Consider the following 21445-nt stretch of genomic DNA (forward strand, 5'->3'; position numbering starts at 1 on the left):
TGGACCCCTCTGAGATGCAGCTCCTTGTGAGGACCTTGTCAGCTCTCAGTGCTCAGCTGTGGCAGGAAAATCAGTTTCTAAGTGGAATCTCCATGGCAATCAAAACACTGAGCCCATCTTCAGTTGCTCTAACCTCTCTGAAATGCAGCAGCCATCCCCTGCTCTCCTGTCTGCTGCCTTTTCCTCTGAACCCCAAAATAAACCACAGCACCTCATCTGAATTCCTCAAAGGGAGGGAAATGTTGGGGGTATTTAAGGTTTTTTGAGGTTTTTTTCAGTCCAGATCTCTTGTATGATTCTCCCCCCTGCCTGTCTGTGCTGGAGCAGTGGATCCTTTCCCAGTTTAGTGCTGTGAACCCTGGGAGTGGGTGTTGAAGGGGAAGTGTTGGGTGTCGTGCAGGGATGGAGAGCTCTCTGAGAGCAGAGATGTCCCAGCTCTGGTGACAGCCCTGTCCCCAGTGTCCCCAAGCTGCCACCACTCCCTGCTGCAGCTGGATTTACAGATCTGAGCTGTCGGTTCTCACATTTCTGACTCAAATCTGGAGCATTCACATTTATTTCCAGTCCTTTGTGCTGGGCTGTGTTTGTGGTCACAGGTGATGCTGCTCTGAGCTGCAGCTCCACAGCCAGGGACACTCAGATGTGCTTCTCCAGGCTTTGTTTTTTGGTGTTTTAAGACAAATCTTTCCTTAATAAGCAGAAAAATTGATGATTGATGGCTCAGCTCATAAAATCCCTTCAGAGGAGGTCTCTGAAATGCTCCTGCAGTCTGAACAAGGAGCCAAAGGGAGAGCTTGGCCTGTGGGTTTGGGAATGTGAATTGTCCCAGCCTGGCTGATGGAAACGGGGATGGAGCTGAGCCCGATCACACCAGGGAGGACTTGGCCACTCCTGCCTGAGATCAGAGTGCCAAGAATGTGGTGATGCTGGGCCAGATCCACCCCCAGAGCTCTGCTCTTCAAATTCATCAATGACAGAGCTGGGGAGGAGAACTGGCTGGGGGAGAGGGGCAGGGATGGTGGCCCCAGAGATGCAGGGATGGTGGCCTTGGGGCTGCAGGGAGTGTCCACCACACTCAGACTTTCTGCCTGTGCTGCTTTTTCCCATGCCTGGTTTGCTGGTGAAGCCACAGGTCCTGAGCTGCTGGTCCTCCAGGCTGTGACCACACAGCAGCTCCTGTGGTCACACCAGCTCCTGGGTCCCACCTGGAGCTGTTATTCCCAAAACCAGGCGCCCAGCTTGGTGCAGAGCTGCTGCCTCAGCTGCTTTGACAAGGTTTTTAAGTTGGGAGTTGACTTGAAGAAGGTGAGAGGCTGTAGGGAGGGTGCTCTTTGAATGTGGGGTGTGTTTCTCCTGGCATCCTTGTAAATGACAATATCTGTCACAGGAGGTTTCCTTGTTGCCTCTCTTGGCTTGGAAGTGCTTTGAGAGCTGTCACCATCATCTCGATGGCCCCTGGGTTGTCCACAAAAGCCTGGCAGGAGCTCACAGCTCATTAGCTGAGTGCTGGCTTGCACAGAGGGTGGTGAGCCCTGCCCAGCCCCGGGCCGTGGGCTCTGTGTGGGCTCTGTGTGCCCCGGTCCTGCCCCGCTCCTGGGCATCAGCCCAGGTGCCAGCGGTGGCTCCAGTCACTCCTTACATCCCCATCTCCAGACTGTCCTGGCAGCCTGGCTGTCCCTGTGTCACTGCAGCCACCACTGCCCGCCAGCTGGCTCGTGGCAGAGGCCCAGGGCTGGCAAAGCCTCCACCTGCCAGCCTGGGCGAGACCGGCGAGCTGCCAGCGTGTTCCTCTTCTGTGCCAGGGCTGTGTGCAGGATCGCCAGGGGCAGGCGGGCAGGGAGCCCTCCTGGCAGCTCTGCTGGCCCTGGGCTTCTGCTGGCCACAAGGAGGGTGGCACGGGGAATGTGCCCTCCTCTGGGTGCCCACCAGTGTCCTGTGCCCTCCTCTGGCTGCCACACCAATGTCCTGTGCCCATCCTCTGGGTGCCACACCAGTGTCCTGTGCCCATCCTCTGGGTGCCACACCAATGTCCTGTGCCCTCCTCTGGGTGTCACACCAATGTCCTGTGCTGGTTCCTCTGGGTGCCACACCAATGTCCTGTGCCCATCCTCTGGGTGCCACACCAGTGTCCTGTGCCCTCCTCTGGGTGCCACACCAATGTCCTGTGCCCTCCTCTGGGTGCCACACCAGTGTCCTGTGCCCTCCTCTGGGTGTCACACCAATGTCCTGTGCCCTCCTCTGGGTGCCACACCAATGTCCTGTGCTGGTTCCTCTGGGTGCCACACCAATGTCCTGTGCCCTCCTCTGACTGCCACACCAGTGTCCTGTGCCCATCCTCTGACTGCCACACCAATGTCCTGTGCTGGTTCTTCTGGAAATGTCCTGTGCTGGTTCCTCTGGGTGCCCACCAGTGTCCTGTGCCCTCCTCTGGCTGCCACACCAGTGTCCTGAGCCGAGGCCACTGTCCCGGTGGTCCTGAGGCTGCCTGAGCTGTCCCACCCCTGATTTCCATGCAGGAAAGCTGCAGGCCCAGCAGGGCTGAGGTGCAGAGCAGAGATGAGGTTTTGTTACCAGCTCGTTTCATCCTGTCCCTGTACAACAGGAAATGTGGCAACGGTTTATGGTTAAAAGCTTCTGTTTTTCTTCCTTTAGGCAGAATTGCAGATTTTGCACCAGAAACTTTGCACAACCAGAGGTTGGGGTTGATTTGTGAGGAGCAAGAAGTGGCTGATCTGGTTGTGCACTGCAGGAGGAGCAGGGCTTCTCTTCCCAGGCTGTGGCTGCTCTTCCCAGGGCTCCTGCACCACAGGACTGGTGCTGCTGGGCTGGTTTGGGTCTGGAAGCAGAAAAGCAGAATATTTACATGTTCAGGATTGGGATGGATGGGTGGTTTCTGCTCGGGGGGCTCGTGCTGTTGCCTGGCTTGAGTGGCAAGAAGAGGTGAAGGGTTGAGCCCTCAGATCCCCAGTGCCCTTTTGGGCTCCCCCATCCCTAAACAGCTCCTGGAGCTGGGGTGGCCCCACTCTGGATCCTCTGGGACAGCTGGCTGGGGTTTGCCTCCATTTTCCTCCCGTGAGTTCACCGTGTGTCCCCAGGTTCCATCAGGACACTGTGCTGGCACCGTGCCCGTGGTGGGATGGATGCGGGAAAGAAATCATCCAAACTTCCTTTCCCTGGAGCAGGAGGAAAATCATCCAAACTTCCTTTCCCTGGAGCGGGAGGAAAATCATCCAAACTTCCTTTCCCTGGAGCAGGGGGAAGGGGAGCTGGCAGGGGCTGGGCAGGCTGCGGGTACCCCTGAGCTGCCCAGTGTGGGGAAGGCAGGACCCACAGTGGGGCAGTGCTGGCGTGTGACATTGGTGACATTGGTGACATTGTGTGACATCAGTGACATCGTGTGACATTGGTGACATTGTGTGACATCGTGTGACATTGGTGACATTGTGTGACATCAGTGACATCGTGTGACATTGGTGACATCGGTGACATGATGTGACATTGGTGACATTGTGTGACATCGTGTGACATTGGTGACATCGTGTGACATCAGTGACATCGGTGACATTGGTGACATCATGTGACATTTATGACATCGTGTGACATTGGTGACATCGTGTGACATTGGTGACGTGCTCCTGAGCCAGGCCCCTCCTGCTGGGACTGCTTTGGGTTTCTGGGAAGCCAAAACCCTCCTCACGTGCTGCGTGTGTGCGGAGAGGCGCTGGGGCTCCTGCTGCCCTGCTGTGCCCTGTTCCTGCCTGGAAACCCAGCTGCTCCCAGGCTCTGCCCCTGGGCTGGGAATGTCACCGTGTCACACCAGGGGAGCACCTGCCCTCCTGGGGACAGGCCAACTGCAGTGACAGGGACAGGCAGAGCTGCTGGGTTTGCTTTTGCCATGGAGGGATGGAGAGGTAGATGGATGGATCCATGGATTCGTGGAGGGATGGGTGGATGATGGATGATGGATGGATCCATGGATCCATGGATGGATGATGGATGCATGGATGGAGGCATGGATGAATGGATGTGTGGGAACCCCAGGCTTGCTCTGAGGTCTCATGTGGTGGTGAAATTTCTCCTCCAACCCGTGCTTCCAAAGAAAAACTGCGCAGGGTCTCGCTGTTCGGTCTCAAGGCAGTTTATTGTGAGTTATCTAAAAGATTTTCTTCTCGGGCTGCAGCTGCTTGGTCAGCGGCCTGGGCAGAGGCACACACACACCCTGACATCCTCCCTGTCTGCTGTCTTCTTCTTCTCTCTCCCCGCCCAGGGCTGCTGCTGTATTTTATATGATATATTGCATGTTACATGTTTATAGTTTTCCCCCAATACCTACTATCTATATTACAAAGTGCTTTTCTACTCTAAACCAATCTGTGAGTGCCAAGATCACCAAGAACATGGAGGCAAGGAAGAAGAAGGAGGAAGGACAGGATCAGCCCACTTTCCTCCATCTTAGAACTTCTGACCCCCATGTACAAAGTAAAAAACCCCCGTACAAGTGTTAAAACCCCCCTGTACAATATTAAAAAAATTTCCCCTCTGTTTTGTAACTACTTTTACTATCCTATCTAACCTTTTGTGACTGCTTGTTCCACCTCCAAAGTTGGTAACTCATTCCATGGCTCAAACCCAAAATCACAGCTGTTTGCAGCTGCCTGCCAGGGTCTAAAATGCCTCTGACCAAGGCCTGGAACCTCCAAAAATGTCTGAGAGACATTTTGAGTTCCAACATGGAGGGATAGATGGCTGGATGGATGATGGATGATGGATGACGGATGGAATGGATGGATGATGGATGGAATAGATGGATGATGATGTAGGTATGTATGGATGGACAGGCTCTCTCTGTCTGGGCTGTGTTTGTGCCATGGATGATGTGGTGGTGCCCTCAGCTCTCTGTGTGCAGGAGGGGACAGTCCCGAGGGTTCCCTGCCCTCCCTCACTGGGTGGCTGGGCTGGGGCCAGCCCTGGTGAGGGGCAGCACAGCTGTGCCTGTCTCAGTGCTGTGACATGGGTGACATGAGGAAGTGCATGGTTCTGAGAGTTCATTTTCTGTTAACTTATAGGGAAGGGATGTGGGTTTCTTGTTGTTTTTCTGTTTTTTTTTTTTTCCTTTTTCCATCATGCTGCTTTCAAAATCTCAACCCACAGCATGGTTTCTAAAGGTGATTTTTAAAGACCCCCCTGCCAGTCCAGCACCTGTGTGTGGCCAAGACTTGATGCAGGGTGAGCCAAAGGGCTCTGACAGATTGAGGAGTTCTGAATAACCCAGGCAAGCTCTGCTTTTATTGCCATAGAATGCTTTGGGTTGGAAGGAACCTAAAACGCTTCGGGTGAGGGAACCTCATCCACTCCCACCCCTGCCATGGGCAGGGACACCTTCCACTGTCCCAGGCTGCTCCAGCCTGGCCTTGGACACTTCCAGCGATGGGGCAGCCCCAGCTGCTCTGGGCACCCACCCCCCAGGGAAGGATTTCTCCCTGATATCTCATCTAAATCTCCTCTCTTCTGGTTCAAAGCCATCACCCTTGTCCTGTCACTCATGCCCCTGTTTGGAGCCCCTCTCCCTCTCTTGGAGTGACCGAGGAGGCTGCACCCGGTGTCACTGCTGTCCCCTGGGTGCCTGCTCCACGGGGGGGTCCCAGGGGTCTGGAGCTGTTTGCTGCTCTGGGGTGGAAGTGGAGAAATCCTGAGCTGTGCCTGGGAACGGCCTCGATGAGCCCAGGGCTGCCCAGCACTGCTGCCTTGCCAGATTGCAGGCAGGGCTTCAGCTTGTCCTCTGCTTGATTCTCCTCCTGAAAGAAATACCAGGGGTAGCCTTGGGCAATACTGGCTTATTTACAGCTCTGCTGTGTCCTTGTCCTGTGTGCTCTGGGGCTGCCTGGGAAGAGACAAGCTCTGCTCCCCAAGTTGCCTTTTTTCCCCTTTTTTTTTTTCCGAGGTTACAGTTTTCATTCTGAGCCTTGCCAGCCTTGATGGCACATCCCTTCACGCTTCCTGCTCCCTGCTCATGCCAACTTCTGAGCAAGCCCACAGAAAATCTGGGCAGAATGCGTTCCCAGGCTGTGGCCAGGGAAGGTGGTGAGTTCTGGGAAGGCAGCAGAGCTCTGAGCAGGGAGATGCAGCCCCCTGAGCATTGCCCAAGACACACAGAGGCTTGTTTGCTGCAGATGGAGCAGATAAAGCAGGCAGTGCTGTAGAGGAGACCTGCCCTCCTGGCTGGAGGGGAGCCAGGGGAGGTTTGGGCTGGATAAGAGTGAAAATTTCTTCATGAAAGGGGGAAATGGTGGAATCAGCATCCCTGGAAGTGTTCAAAAGGCTGTGGATGTGACACTTGGGGACATGGTTAATGGTGCTGTGTTGAGAGCTGGACTCGATCTCAGAGATCATTTCTGACCTTAATGATTCTGTGATTATTCATTAGTGATATTTCCATGGCTGGTCTTCAGGTAGAGCCCACCTACAGGTCAGATCTGTTGGTTTTGGAGGAAATTCCCCCAAACCTGGGCTAGCAGCAGCCTCTGTCCCCCTCTGGGGGAGCCCAGGCAGACACTGAGCAGTTCCTGACACAGGCTGGGATGCCTGGACTGGTCCTGCAGTGCCTGATTTGTTTTCAGTCACACAGCCAGCCTGCTGCTCGTGTGTTTTTATTGCTCTGAGCTGTAATTTCCCAAGGTTTGCACAAAAGCAGTGAGAGATTTAACTCCAGGTTCTGCCTGGGTGAACCCACTGGAAGCTTCTTGAGTTTTGGGGAGTCAGAGCTGTGAATACTGGAAATAGGATGGGATTTTCTTTCGTGCATTGCAAAAAAGAAATAGATGCTTGCAGGTACAGGTGGCTTTGCTTTGAAAGTGGGTTTTAAAGGTTGGATTTGTACTGGGATGCTTTACTGCTCCGTGCCACCAACTGGTGCATTTTGTGTTGCCCTCCACTGCCTGTCACTGGTGTCAGAGGTGGTTTGGGGTTGGGGTGTGGCATCCTGCACATTTGGGACCGTCCCCACCTGTGTCATCACTGCTCAGGATCTGAGCAGGATCCGCTCCTGAACAGATGGAGCATTACCCAACACACAGAGCAGCTAAAGCCCCTCTGTTCTGATTGCAGAATGTGGCACCAACGGTAGAAGAAGAAAAACCTGAGCCTCCAACCGTCCAGGAGATCAAACAGAGGATCGAAAAGTACAATGCAAAGGTCACCAACTGCCTGCTGATGAAACTGGTGCGTACTGGGATGGTTTCCCCTCACACACAGGGGCTGGTGCTGGTTCCTGTGGGCGCTGCACGAGGCCAGCCTGTGGGGAAGGTGTCACTGGGGTCAGGGTGGCTGCCAAGCTGCTTTTCCTCCTGCTGGGCTTCCCAGGTAACCCTTCCCTGCCTCCATCCCTTCCTGCTGCCACGGATCTCTGGCCAGGAGTTGCCACAAAGCCTTGTCCCAGGTGGATGAGCCCCAGAGGGGATGAGTCAGGGTGGAACCAGGCCTGTGAGCTGTTGGAAAGGGCTTTAGGATCACAAAACCTTTCTCGAGAGAGATGCTGTGCCCTCACCACTGCCAGGCTTCCTGGGGGCACTGTGCAGTGTGTCATCTTCTGATTCCTGCATTTTTGTGGAGCTGAGGGTGGGGTAAGAGACCTGTGGTGGGATCAGCTGATGTCCAGGGGTGATTTTTTACACAGAGATGTGAGAATCCCTTAAATGGGGAATAAAACATAAGGAATAAGGAATAAGAAATAAGGAATAAGGAATAACATCAGGAATAAGGAATAACATAAGGAATAAGGAATAACATAAGGAATAAGGAATAACGTAAGGAATAAGGAATAATATCAGGAATAAGTTGGGACATCCTGCAGAACCAGAGGTTTCAAATCCATGTTAAGTGCAACTACAAATTCCATGCAGTGGAATTTCCATAACTGCCTCGTAGCAGGGCCGGTTTGAAATCAGACAAGATCCCACAGGCGACAGGAAGGGATGAGTCATTACCAAGAGAAAATCAGCAGTGCTTGTCCCGAAATTACTGGGTATTTTTGACATGATTAATGAGGAACGCTGGAACTCCCGGAGCGGGGGCAGCTCCTGCTGTCACCCCACGCTGCACACCAACTTCTTGTGGTGGAAAAGGGATGGAAGAGCTGCCTGGAGCCTGATCCCCGTGTGCTTTGCCCCAGAACGACGACGGCACGTACACGGGGTTCATCAAGGTGCACCTGAAGCTGCGGCGGCCCGTGACGGTGCCGGCCGGGATCCGGCCCCCGTCCATCTACGATGCCCTCAGGGAGGTGAACCTGGCCGAGATGACGCACAGGAGAACCTCCTTCTACCTGCCCCTGGATGCCATCAAGCAGCTGCACATCAGCAGCACCACCACGGTGAGCGAGGTGATCCAGGGGCTCCTGAAGAAGTTCATGGTGGTGGATAACCCCCAGAAGTTTGCACTTTTCAAGGAGATGAGGAAAGACGGGCAAGGTGAGTTCAGGGCCTGGCAGCTCTGCCTGGGGTGGGGGTTTTGGCTTCTGGTTGGTGTCCTGGAGGAGTCACTGGGGTGTCAGGCAGGCAAAGCCTAAATCCAGGTGAATCAACAGCATCACAGGAGGTGATGCTGCTTAGGTTAACAGGGAATTATGATTTCAGAAGGGGCTGAAACCACCTGAGACCTTACAGGGATCCTTATGAATCTGTGATAGAGACTCAGCCCTGTGATCCTGCGCATCCTTTTCCATGCTCCAGCTGATCCCTTGTGCCCTGGCAGCCCTGATCCATGAATCAACAGCCAGACCCCCACAGGAGGCGATGCTGTCTGGGAATTAGGATTTCAGGAGGGTCTGAAACCACCTGAGACCTTACAGGGATCGTTATGAATCTGTGATAGAGACTCAGCCCTGTGATTCTGAGCATCCTTTTCCATGCTCCAGCTGATCCCCTGAGCTCCCCTGTGCCCTGGCAGCCCTGGCCTCACTGGGGGTGTGTGCTGTCCTTGCAGTGCTCTTCCAGAAGCTCCCTCTCACCGAGTACCCCCTGTACCTGCGGCTGCTGGCGGGCCCTGACACCGATGTGCTCAGCTTTGTGCTGAAGGAAAACGAAACAGGGGAAGTTGAGGTACGTTGTGACTTCTTGGTTTTCACACAAATGTGGAGCACGTGGCAGAGCTGGGAGGTGCGTGGCAGAGGCAGAAAAAAAAAGGGCTGTTTCCCTCTGAGAGGTCTTTTATTGCTCCTAAATGATCTGGGTTTTTAAAACAATTCAAACTTGAGCTGTGAAAATGCTGAGGCCAGTTTTGATGGCCAGTCCATAATCTGTTCATGGAACCCGGCAGTGCAGCCCCAGGGTCAATCCTCACTAATTAGATTAGATGAGCACTGTTATAAGTAATTCACTAATTTAAGTAAAAGCCAGGGACACTCAGGTAATAAGTTTGCATTTTTTGATTAAAATCTTGCTCCCCACCACAGTGAAGCAAATGCTGGGAGCTGCTGCATCCTGCAGGATTCTGTTTCCCATGTTGGGGTGGGAGGATTGGGATGGTCCTTCATGCCATAGCCCCTTATCCCATCCCTCTGAGCACAGGAGGTTAAATTCCTGGAGATCAGATACGTTTAAATGTATTTTATTGCTCCTCCTCACAGATTCAGAGGTAAGAACCCCCAAGGCCCAGCAGGTGTGTGCTCACTTTGCCTCTTGCTGCTTTTGCAGTGGGACGCCTTCTCCATCCCCGAGCTGCAGAACTTCCTGATGATCCTGGACAAAGAGGAGAAGGACAAAATCCAGCAGGTGCACAGGAAGTACGAGAGGTTCAAACAGAGACTGCAACAGACCCTGAAAGAGGCCAGAGGCAAACCTGGATAACCTTCAGGAGGCACTGGGCATCAGACTAAGCTAGAGACTGTTTTTAACAAAAAGACTTCTCAGGACACCTTAGTAGTCATTTTCCCTCTTCAGCCTTCCATAAGGACTGGCTCCCAGCACCCCTAAAATGATCCTATTGCATTTTCCTCTTCAGAAACCTCTTCTCCCAGGACCACAACCAGTCCAAGGACAGGAAGCCTGTTTTTAAAACAGCTTCAACAAAACAAACACAGCTGCTGGTTGGCTTTCCAGCCGTGCCATCCGCTGGAGATGCTGCATGGAAAATTCTTGGTGTGACACCCGACAGGACCCATCTGCTGGCTGAAGTTTGGAGCAGGGCAGCTCTGCTGTTCCTGCTCCTCCCAGCGAGCTGCTTGTTCCTGTTTGGAGGTGCTGTGGCCCACAGTGCCCTCGTGGCCCAGTTTTGGTTTCGTAAGGAGCACAGGAAGCAGCAGGAAAAGGGGAGGAGGTGGTTGCACCAAACCATGTGGGTGTTGCAGATCTAGCCAAGCCCTGGACTCGTTCAGGGCTCAGGCAGCCAGGGAAATGCCAGGTTAGGACACCAAGGCAGCTGCAACACCCCAACGCTCTGTTAGTAAATATTATTGCAACTTGGTAATAGTAATTCCCAGGAAAATCATTCATTTTGATTCTATTTGTCTTCTAATTTTGGAAAGAGCAGAATTACAGTAACTGTCCCTGATGCTTAGCCAAGTTAGCTAGTGTTTCTCCAGTTCTCTACTCTGTAGGAACTGGGACCTGTATTTCCAGAAATTCTGTTTGAAAAGTGTAAAGGTGATGGTTGGGGCACAGGCTGAGGGTTCGGTGTTGAAGGTTTAGCAATACGTGTCCATCAGAGGAACCCAGGAAAGCTCAAAACCCCTTCACAAATCAGATTTTGAGCTGTGAACGTGCCTGGCCCCGAGGGAGAGGAGCCCCATCCAGGGCTGGGGTGTGGAGGTGGCACCAAGTAAGGGAATTGCTGTCCTTGGATGCTTTCTGCTCACCTCACCTGTGCTTCCTCCTGCCCCTGCTCCTCGCAGTGCTGTCCCTGTGCCCTGTCCTCCCTCCCCACTCTAACTGGTGCTGTCCTGCACGTCCAGGAAGCTTCCCAGGATTTGCTCTCTCCGTGGAGCCAGGAGAGGACAGCAAGTCTCTCTCTGCCTGTCTCAGGGCTCCCAGCACACCATGCTGAGCATCCCTCAGCAAGGTCCCCGAGCTGCAGGCTGGCTCCGTGGTGCTGGGGCCGTGCAGGGATCGCACCCGGGCTGGGAATGCTCCAGGGATCCCGGGGGAGAGTTTGGGCCCCGTGTTTACCCTCAGTGCTCCGTACCGAGCACGCTGCACACAGCCAGGGCCAGCCCTCCCTCTGCTCACAGCCCAGGAACGGGGAACGGCACTGCTGGATGGGGATGGAGCAGGGTTTGTGTGGCTCCATGAACAGCTGGGGCTCACTGTGGCTGCTGGGACCCCACCTGAGCCCCTGCGAGAGGAGGCAGCAGGTTGTAAGGGAACGGGGAAAAGTCTCAAATTTACCTCAGTGCCTTTTTTTTTTCCCTTAAGTGTGAAAACTTTGCATTCTAAGGAGGAAGCTGTGCAGAGCCCTTGTCCCTCCTGTCCCCACAGCACTGGTGTGACGAGGCCCTGGTGGCCGGGGAGGGATGAGGAACTGCTTTGTTTCTTTCTGGAAGGTGACTGCTTGGGATTTGATTTTTTTTTTTCCCCCCCAGATTTTGTTTGTTTCTAGAGTAACTGCATTACTTGGAGCCCTCGGCTGGTGTGAAAGCCACTTTCTGCCAAGCTCCTGTTCTGTCAGCAGCGAGGCTTTGCTGGCAGGGCTCTGTGCACAGGAGCCTCCAGCTGTACTGTACTCGACACCCAACGACCTTTAACAGCTGCTGGCAGCCCAGAGCAGCCCTTGCCGTGCTCTGGGGCTGCTTGTCCAGCTACAAGCAGATTTAGCACTTCACTATTCCCTTGTGGAGTCACTTCAATGCCGTTTTTCTGGTGCTTTGAGCCTTGACAGCACCCTATAAATACTTCATTTCCACCGCGGGGAAGAGCGCTGTAAAAACTGCCGGTGGCTCTCAGAGGGAAGAGCCACACGCTTGGTTTGAAATCCCTTTTCTTTCTGGCTGAAAGTTGTGCAGGTTTCCTTTTTGGTTTGGTTTTTTGTTGTTGTTTTGGTGAGTGTCCCCTCTCCCTTCCTGGCCCCAGCATGTCTTTGACAGTTTGTAGAAGGCATGGCTTCGTATGCAATCACTGTGGATGCTGCTGAAATCCTCCTGCCACCAGCAGGGCTCGTTCGTTTGGTTGCTTTTTTTAAAAACGAGGGGCATTTGAAGAGTTGGTGGGTGCTGAAATTCAAATTCTCATGGGTCAGTTGAGCTGTTTTTAGAAGTATTTGCCCCTTCTTTAAGCGCAAATCCTGTTGGCAGTGCCTTTGGTTAGCAATTGTCTCGCCTAGGTCGTGTGAGTTTATTTTCCATGGCTACTGTAAAACCTGTAAAATAATGTGTATAGGATGGAATAGTAGAGCTTCTATGGCAAAGTGAAATGCATTTTTGCAATGCTGTAATTTATTTTTACTACTCCCTAGTGATTCTATGGCATTTTTACAAAATGTCTCACTCTCAGCTTTTTTTGAAGGTTCTGGAACTATTTGTTCATATGCAGACAGTGTAAGAGACAATGATAATAAAACTGTCAGTAATTAAAGAAATTTCTTGACCTTTTTTTTCTGGTGCCCTCCTATGGAACTTCAATGGATTTTGTCTAAAGGGAAATACAGGAAATCTTCCTAGAAGTGAATTTAAATTTCCTAACCTACTGTTAAAGAGCTAAAGAACATCCATCCCTGTAAGACCTGACCAAAGTGTTCCATTCATTTAATCTTTTAGCTGGGGCTGACAGAACTGTTACCTGTGATAAATCACAGCTCATGTCATGCATTAAAATGTATTTTTATATTTAAAAAATAATATAAACTACAGAAGTCCAGCTAATACATTAATTCTCAGTGCTGAAATGTCTGATTTCAATACCTGGAAATGTTTAAAAGGATAAAATCTAAGCCACAGTGGGTTTTACTCAGTGGCAGAACACACTGCACTGTCCCAGGATTGTGTTGGAATGTATTTTTCTCATATTTCAGTGGAAGTTTATTCCACATCCTTGATCAAAGATGCAAAACAAGAATGTTCAACTACCCAAAAGCCACTGTAGCATCCAGTGCTTCAGTATCAAATTCCATTTAAAAAAATCACACAAGGATTATGCCAAGGGGTTTATTGAGCTTTTTATTTTTATGAAAAATGAACACCTGGAGCAATATTATTATTTGGGTGAATTCCAGACCTTGTAAACATCCAGGACCCATTTTGGAATGAGCAGGGCCTGTGCATGATCCTTGATTTGCTGGCAGCAAACACTTTTATAAATAATGAGAGCTGAGCAATCCTTAGAGCTGATTTTTCTCCTACTTCTTGCGGCCAAGCTTTGGAGCCTTCTCCAGGCCTTGGATGTATTTCCGAGGTAGCTGATATTCTTCTGCAACACAACCAAGAGCTCACTTCAGATAAGGAAGAATTAAATAAGAATTAAAATCTCAGTTTTGCTGCACCCAGCCCAGTTCTAGAATCTTCTTACCGAGCAGCATCTTGGCCAGATGATGGATTTGGTTGCCTTGGATCTGGACCTGGACTCTGTCCTTTGTTCCTGGTGCTGGGCTGATGGTGGCACTGGCTTGGACCTTCTGCTGGAGAGTGTTGGCCACACACTGTGGGTCCAGACCATAGAGCTCAAGGTTCTTGATAATTGTCACCTGTGGGGTTTAATAGTGATTGGGAACATCATTGGTAAAGGGTTAATAATGATTGGAAACATCACTGCTGAGGGGTTAAATAGTGATTAGAAACATCACTGCTAAAGGGTTAATAGTGATTGGAAACCCTTCACTGATAAAGGGTTAAATAACGATTGGAAACATCACTGCTATAGGGTTAAATAATTATTAGAAACATCACTGCTGAAGGGTTAATAGTGATTGGAAACATCACTGATAAAGGGTTTAGTAAGGACGGGAAATATCACTGCTGAGGGTTTAATAACAATTGCCAAAGCTGCCCTCTGGATCTGGGATCTCATCTGCTCAACCCCCATGATTTAATTGTCTTTTTTCACCTTCTTGTTTGATGATCTCTGTGCTACGCTGATGTCGATGGGCTCAATGTTTCCTTTCCTCACCACGGGTTCTTGTCCAGAAAATGTCACCTGGTGTAAGGGCTGCAGTCGTTCCAGGCACCTGGACAAAGCAATAATCTGTGTCATTCTGGGAAGGGATATTGAGAACAAGCATCTGCTCAAAAGCTTGTCCCATTTGAGGTGTGAGATCTCATCTTGTTCCCATTTATCTCCAGGAAATTACAACTCGGGCAGCTGCCACCACGGGGTTTGAGCTGCAGGCAATAAATCTGTGCAGCTCTGGGGAGGGATGTTGAGAGAACAATCACCTGCTCAAGAGTTCATCCCATTTAAGGTGTGAGATCTCATCCTGTTCTGATTTATCCAACAGGCAGTCACACAGAATGGCATTCACCTTTACAAAGCTGCAAAACAAAAGCACACAGAAGGTGCAAACCAGGTCACTTTTTTCCCTCAAATTTCAGCTTCTCCTGTGGAAGCAGGAAAGGAAAATTTCCAATTGTACTCACTTTTTGTTTGTTTCATCAACCAACTCATTACTCTTCACGTAGTTAATGATGATGTTTCTCACCTCACTGCTTGAGAGGATGCTGCCTTTTCTGAAGGGAATTTTTAACTAAAGTTAAAAATTCTAACTCAAGTTAAAGAATTTTTAACTTAAATATTTGGGTGCTGGGTTCTGGCAGTAAGAGAGAAACACCAGTTTTGTTGGTCTCTCTCTTCTTTTTTGTTTTTTGTGCTTACCTGTGTCCAGATTCCTGAAAGAGTGGGATCATTTTTGTGGAGACCCCATAGAGTGGAATGATTTCAGGAGCATGGTACACTTGTTCTCTGTCTTCACTTTTGCTGTCTTGGCCAGCAGAGGCTGAGGCAAATCCTTCAGGCACTGCAAATGCTTTAATGCTGCCACAAGAATTGTTTGGTGTGAGTAGAAGGGATGGAAACAGCTGGAGGGAGCAGATTCCACTCCCTTCTTTCAGAGACTCCCAACTCTTTTTTAAAAAAGACTGTGATATTCTACGTACTCTGGGTGTTTCCAGTCCACGTCCACGATGCTCTCCACACCTCTGCTCAGCTCCTTCACTTGTAAGATCCTCTGGTGCTGCATGCATTGCAGGAATTTAGAGAACTGATGGAAGCAACAATCAGAAATGTGGAGTCAAGCATTTTCAACTCCTGCTCTTGTGTTTCAAGCTTTTTCTCTATTCATACTTATTAAAATTAATTTTAAAAAATCCACCCAAACCAACAGAAAAATCTCACCTTCTTATAGCTTGATTTCTTTATGTCCAGTTGTTTTCCAGCAGGGCTAAAAATGGATTTTTTAAAGTTCTTTAGTTATAAGTTACCCTTCATTTCTTCTTAAATCTTGCTACTTATGCTACAAGTTTCTTAACAGCAGGAATACAAATCACACAGAGAAAGAATTACTCCAAAGAAGCTGATAAAGAGAATGTGATGAGTGAAATTAGTGCTGATGTTTTTGTGGGCAGGCAAGCAGCCCCTCAGGTGACTAAACCATGGTGAAACCAATGTCAGCCAAGTCAAGTTGGCTCCCAAGTGCAAATCCAGGTCTGAAAAATCCTTACACCCAAGTATTTAATATAAGGATTGTATTTGATCCAAGTACTTGATGGCAGAAGAGAGCATAACCTTATTTAGGAAGTGGATTTTATTTTTTACTCACAACTCATTCTTCCTAAATATCCCACACAAATCTCCACATTTTAAAGACCAAATCCCAGCATGCAAATCCCAATTCCATCTCCTTCCCACGTACCAGCAGGAGACCATGTGGCTGCCTAGAAATGTGCTGGTGAGCAGAGGGAGATCCGACTTCTTTACTTTGCATTTTAAGGCATGGAAAAAGCACTGATTAAACAATGCATCCATTTGCTCTGCAGGGAGAAAAAAGGACAGGTAGGCAGTGAGTTGTCCGTGGGCTTTAGCAAACCAAAGGGGCATGGTTTGGTTTCACTGGGAGCCAAAAATACCTTGTGGGGTCCTGCTGTCCTCAGCCTCCTGCTGGTCCTCTGTGCTGGCATCCTCAGCTGGCTCTGCAGCTCTGTTCTCATGGAGCTCCTCCTTCCCCAGCACTTCTGCACAAGTGTCTCTGTCCCTGAGGCTCAAATCCCTGATGTCCACGTGCTGCTCTGGCTCAGGGGAGCAGCTGCTGCCAGGCTCCTTCCCCTGCAGCTCCTCCTCGTCTCCAGCACTCTCCATTGCAGCAGAATCTGTCACCAAGGGAGCTAAGGTGGGAGGAGAAGATTTGTCACCATACTCCCTACAACAGGAAGAAAAAGCAGAACACAGCTTTCCTTTTGCTGCTTTGAACCACAGGACAGTGAACAGATGTCACCCTGAATAAAGACACTGGTACCTGCACGGGTCTTTTTCTGCAATCTCTGAACTGTAAAATTTACTTTGAACTCATCTTCCTCCATAAATTCTAAATAAAGGACCTATCTAAGTTGTACCCAAATAATTCACCAAGTTGGCCTGACAGATTAATGCTAGTGGGGCACAGATTTGGATTTCAGTAAACACATGAGACCTGTTGCACATTTTCCCCAAGGCCTGGCAGTTACCCACCAGAGGTGATCCAGGTGAGTGTGCAGCACAGCAAAGCCCTTCCCTTTCATTCCAGCAGCCAGCATCTCCTCCGTGGACATGGTGGCAACTCCAACTGCCACAGGAGCTCTGGGAAAAGAAGGGAATGTTGGAGCAGGACAACACAAATACTGCACACAGGCTGTGCTAATGTGTTAGACTGAATTTATTTTACAACGTCCCTGTTCTTTACCAAGTGGGTTTTTTTCAAGCACCTACATAATTTTCTGGTTATCCTTCTGGTATATAAGGTTTTCCAAAGAATCCCAGGATAAGTGCAGCCTGGATGAAGTGAAGGTTGTGCACTGACACATTCTTGCTTTTAATAAATTACAAGAAGCATACGCACTGCCAGAAGAGACCAGCAGTGAGAGAAAACCAATGGCTTTAGAACTCACTCATCTCAGATTACCCACATAGACACAATAGGGAATAATACAATATTTTGTTAAAAACATTGGTTCAAATTGGTCCAAAGGAACCAATTTACAAAGCTTCCCATTTCAGTTCAAATATATCCTAACCCGAAAAATTAAGGTTTTTTCCTTGCTGTATCTTCCACTGCTGAGGTTCCCAGCGCATCAAATGCACAACACCATTTCTGCTTTGATTTCCTCCAAACCCTTCACTTAATTTTTAGTTTCTGGACGGGCTGTACCTGTTTCCCAGCAGGGTGACGGCACAGAGCGTGCCCCGTTGCACTTGAGGGAGGCCAGAAGGTGGCACCACAACTCCTGGCAGCATCAGGTCTGCGGGAAGAACGAAGCGCGTCCCTTTCTCAATGAAACGCTCAGGCACCGCCTCCTCCGCCCCCCTCCCTCCCGTTACTCAGCAAAAACACCAGCTGAGCACACGCCAGGGAGAACAGGATTCTCTGTTTCTCCTCCTAAAGCATCGCTTTTTCCCCGTGGAGTGCGGGATGCAATCCATCAGGCTGCTGGGCACATCCCAAAAAACTGCAGAGTGAAGCTTGCTCAGCCCTGTCAGACCTGAGGGACTGTTTTTAACGAGCTCCCAGCATGGCTCTGCATTAATGGCATGGAAAGGGAAAGGAATGAGGAGAAGTTTCAGGAATTATCCATTTACCTTTCCCAAGGGAAGGTTATCCCAGCAGCTTTTACCCTGGACAGAGAATTGCCGAAAAGTTGCCATACTCCATCCCTCCCAAATCTGCCACATGAGCTGCAGCCAGCTGGGAATTCTCAGGGAATTCTCTCTCCTTGCTGTTTTGGCCAGAAACTACACCCCTGCTTCCTTCTGCTCCCCACACCTGGGATGACCATACTGGGATGTGAGCAAAGCAGAGTATTCCATGCTGCAGGTGTGGGATGTCACCACCAAAAGATGGGAAAAGCAGCTGCTCTCCCTCACTGCAGCTCTCTGCAGTCTCCAGTCTGAGCTGTTCCATGGCTTGGTTTTGCAGGTATCTCACTCACATTTTTCCCAGCATCCCTGATTTAATGTGGAGGCTGAAGAAGCCAAGATTCTTCCCCCTGTTCATTATCACAAACATTTTTATCAAGTCTAGAATGAACTCTGCAGCTGCCACCAGAGCTCCACATGGCTGGGGACAGAAACCACATCAAGGCCTTAATGTGACCACATAAGCAGCATTAAATTATGTAAATTACCAGGGCAGACAGCAGGTATTTGAATTTATGGAAGAGATATCCCAAAACACGCTGCTTTTAGGGACCAGTCTGCAGCACTGGAGAGCCTGGTGCCTTTCCTCTCCCTTCTGAGGACTGGCTCTACCTCTCCCCTGCCTTTGTGGCTATTGTCTCCTGGCCAGCTCCTTATCTTTGGATCCTGCACAGAGGTAGCCTGGTTGCCAGGGCAATGAATGACCCGCAGGCCTCTTTCATCAATGTCCTTCCCCATTAGCAAGTCTTTCTCCCCAGAAACTGGGTCATTACAAGTCAGCAGAGAGGCTCCTGCTCAGATATCTATCACAGCTACACACTCGAGCACTTTATTTTCCCCAAGAATAATCAAAGCAGAGAGACCCGAGTTCCACTTTAGATGCTGTGTCATGGAAAAAAGACATCCTTTCCTACGTGAGCACTTCCAGGTAGAGACCAAGGCTGCAGCAGCTCAAATTTAATCTTTTTCTGCTTGAGCAGCTCAGTAGTTTAAAGTTTATAATGGGCTGATTCTCCTGAGTCTGAAGTGCATCCAAAGCAGGTTCCAGAAAACAGCCTCTTTTCCTGTTAGTCTTGATCCATAATGAGGTGGTAGAGCCAGTAACCCGGGAATTCAGCTCCAACCCACATGCACAGTTTGGCTGCCAGTGATTGCATCCTAGCTTCCAAAAGAAATTTCCTTCTAATCCACAGGACGAGGTTGTTCACCTGGGCACTGACAGGAAGCAGGGTGGCAGCAAAGGAACTTTCAGAAGGGACAGACCAACAGCACAGGCACTTCTGTGTCCCAGTTCAGGGCTGCTCATCACCCTGAGAAGGGATTTCCCAATCTGAGCTTCCCACACAGAGCAGGTTACTGCACTTAAACACCTTCACCTACTTTCCTTCTTTCACAAACTCCTTTTACAGCTAATTTATTTCCTTTCTAGGACACCACCACCACGATTTTTTTTTTTTTTTTTGAGTACTCATTCCTTCTACTTGTTTCAGGTACATTCTTACTACTGTGAAGGAAAACACCTAAAAAGTCCTGAAGGCAACTCCTTTTTGCAGTGCAAAGGGACAGAGTTCTGGTGCTCTTACCTGCACCTCCTGCAAGTTTCTGTAGCACTGGGGGCCATGTTGCAAAGGCAGGGAGAAGGTCTGGGTAGACCCACAGAGTGTACACTGTCCCGAAAGAGAAGTAAATTAAAAAATGCATCATTAAGAACATTTCTAGATGCTGATTCTTTTCATCTTTAAGAATAAACTCTCATTGGATAATCAAGGAGATTAAACTTAATTAGATAATAAAACACTTAATTGGATAATAAAGAAATGTGACATCAAAGCAATGCCACAATAATTAATTGGGAAGGTAAGCAAAGAGGGAGGATTATTCCACTCCCTTTCCCTTACCTGTTGGATACAGGATTTTCTCAGCTTCAAACAGTATTGGGTTCCTGTGGTTCATGTAAACAGTGATGGCCTCCCCTTTGTGAGAGTATATTTTGATGACATTGAGCTCTTCCTTGTTTGGAACCAACTCAGCCAGTTGTTCAGTGCTCAGGGTGGGAAAAGCTGCTGCCACATCACTTCGTAGCTTCCTCCTGCAATGACAAAATCCCAAATGGGTAACAAAGCTGTCTAGGCCATCCCTCAAATTAATTCCTACATCTGCTATTCTGTTTTGCCAGCTGTTCCTGAGATTCCCACCTTTTCACAGGAGATAATTTGAAGTATTTGTGTATGGGTTTACAAATGATGTAAGAATATCACAAAAAGGCCAAATATACTTGCTCTGCTCCTATCTGCTCTAAACATCTGCTTTCAGCTTCTGTTTGCTGCCTGTGCCTCTGTTTTGTGCTGTGATTTCAACCTGGGAGTGCCACACTTGCTCTGCCCAGCCTGTCATCCACAGCTGGAGCAGGGGACAGCCAGATTTCCCTGTCCCCCAGTTTTAATTGAAATTTAAACCCCAGTGACCAGCACAGGGGGGTTGGTGGTTATTCACAGCACTGTCCAGTGAACCTGAACAATCAGGAGGTCAGCCCAGCACTGCTGCTCAGGAACATAAAGAATTAGAGAATTGCAGATGGTTTGGGTTAAAAGAGACTTTAAATTCGATCCAGTCCCACCCCTGCCATGGCAGGGACACCTTCCAAGCCCCATCCAGCCTGGCCTTGGACACTTCCAGGGATCCAGGGGCAGCCACAGCTGCTCTGGGCACCCTGTGCCAGCACCTCCCCACCCTCACCGGGAACAATTTCTTCCTAATATCAAATATAAACCTACCCTCCTGCAGTTTAAAGCAATTCCCCCTAATCCTGTCACTCCACGTCCTTATCCTAAACCCCTGTTCAGCTCCCTTACAGCCCCTTTAGACACTGAACGCTGCTATAAATAAGCACAGAAGGCCTCATCCAGGCCTCGGCATAACATTTCAATGAACCTTGGCTTGATCACGGCAGCACCTTCCAGCGAAACGCACACTCCGTGCTCGGGAGCGCATCACAAGCAGGGGGTGAAAGCAGCTGCTGAGGGGGCACCGCCGGCCGCCGCCGCGGCCCCGGGGCCGAGCCCCGCGCGTCCCCCCGGCCCGGCGGGGCTCCCGGCGGGGCTCCCCGCGGGTCCCGGCGCGGCACTCACCGGTCCGAGCCCTTGATGCCTGAGTTGGCCCTCACGCGGAACGCCCTGGCGAACATGGCGGGCCCGCGTCGTCCCTCAGCCCGCCGCGGCCGCCATGGCGCCGTCCGCGCCCGTAACCCGTCCGGCTGGAAACGGCGCCCGGCCGCGCCGAGCCGCCGCGACCCCCGCCCCGCCGCCCGCAGCGCTCCCGGCCCCCTCGCCCGCGCTGGGGACCCCCGCCCCAGCTCCCTCAGGGGCACCGGTCCCCCTGCCCCGGCTCCTTGTGCGGGTCTCGGTCTCCCCTGCCCCGGTTCCTTGAGGGGGGTCCCTGCCCCTCAATGCTGGCTTCCTGAGGGGTCCCGGTCTCCCCTGCCCTGACTCCTTGAGGGGATCTCTGTCCCCCATGCCTGCGTTGGAGATCCCCGCCCCAGCTCCTTCAGGGGGTCTCCATCATCCTGCCCCAGCTCCTTGAGGAGGTCCTGGTCCCCCACCCCAGTTCCTTGTGGGGGTCCTGGTCTCCCTGCCCCGACTCCTTGAGGG

The 21445-nt window shown here is 50.6% G+C and overlaps 2 protein-coding genes across 5 annotated transcripts in view; one reads left to right on the forward strand and one right to left on the reverse strand.

Annotated features, from left to right (window-relative positions):
* Positions 1–12564, forward strand: part of RASSF5 (Ras association domain family member 5) — a 31909-nt gene extending 19345 nt beyond the window's left edge. For both annotated transcript variants that reach the window (XM_077789059.2, XM_021535309.4), the window contains 4 exons: positions 7105–7218; positions 8168–8465; positions 8980–9095; positions 9690–12564. In XM_077789059.2, the coding sequence (XP_077645185.2) occupies positions 7105–7218; positions 8168–8465; positions 8980–9095; positions 9690–9842 (681 nt within the window). In that variant the 3' untranslated portion in view covers positions 9843–12564. The remainder of the gene's footprint in view (positions 1–7104; positions 7219–8167; positions 8466–8979; positions 9096–9689) is intronic.
* A 560-nt stretch (positions 12565–13124) lies between these two features.
* EIF2D (eukaryotic translation initiation factor 2D) lies at positions 13125–21049 on the reverse strand. Of its 3 annotated transcripts, none has more exons than XM_021535334.4 (15): positions 20927–21049; positions 19697–19887; positions 19382–19465; positions 17314–17404; positions 16638–16745; positions 16040–16329; positions 15826–15943; positions 15309–15354; positions 15071–15174; positions 14790–14948; positions 14555–14644; positions 14354–14449; positions 14025–14145; positions 13491–13665; positions 13125–13391 (listed from the first exon to the last, which is right to left on the reverse strand). In XM_021535334.4, exons 1-15 carry the CDS (start codon positions 20980–20982, stop codon positions 13321–13323), a joined length of 1800 nt encoding a protein of 599 aa, XP_021391009.3. In that variant the 5' UTR covers positions 20983–21049; the 3' UTR covers positions 13125–13320. The 3 variants fall into 3 exon arrangements, with proteins under 3 accessions (XP_021391009.3, XP_085417495.1, XP_085417496.1); XM_085561369.1 differs by having other exon boundaries at positions 13125–13413; XM_085561370.1 differs by lacking the exon at positions 20927–21049 and adding an exon at positions 20730–20832.
* Between the last annotated feature and the right edge of the window lie 396 nt (positions 21050–21445).

This window comes from Lonchura striata, chromosome 26 (genome assembly GCF_050655825.1).
Source record: "Lonchura striata isolate lonStrDom1 chromosome 26, ASM5065582v1, whole genome shotgun sequence".
Taxonomy (NCBI): Eukaryota; Metazoa; Chordata; class Aves; order Passeriformes; family Estrildidae; genus Lonchura; species Lonchura striata.

Bases quoted from the DNA above. Each gene is read 5' to 3' on its own strand.
- EIF2D (XM_085561369.1), bottom strand. From the start codon at position 20,982: ATGTTCGCCAGGGCGTTCCGCGTGAGGGCCAACTCAGGCATCAAGGGC. The intron at 15,175-15,308 runs GTGAGATTTTTC...TGCTTCCATCAG, and splicing joins AGAAATCAAGCTATAAGAAG to TTCTCTAAATTCCTGCAATG. The intron at 14,450-14,554 runs GTGAGTACAATT...TTTGTTTTGCAG, and splicing joins GTTGATGAAACAAACAAAAA to CTTTGTAAAGGTGAATGCCA.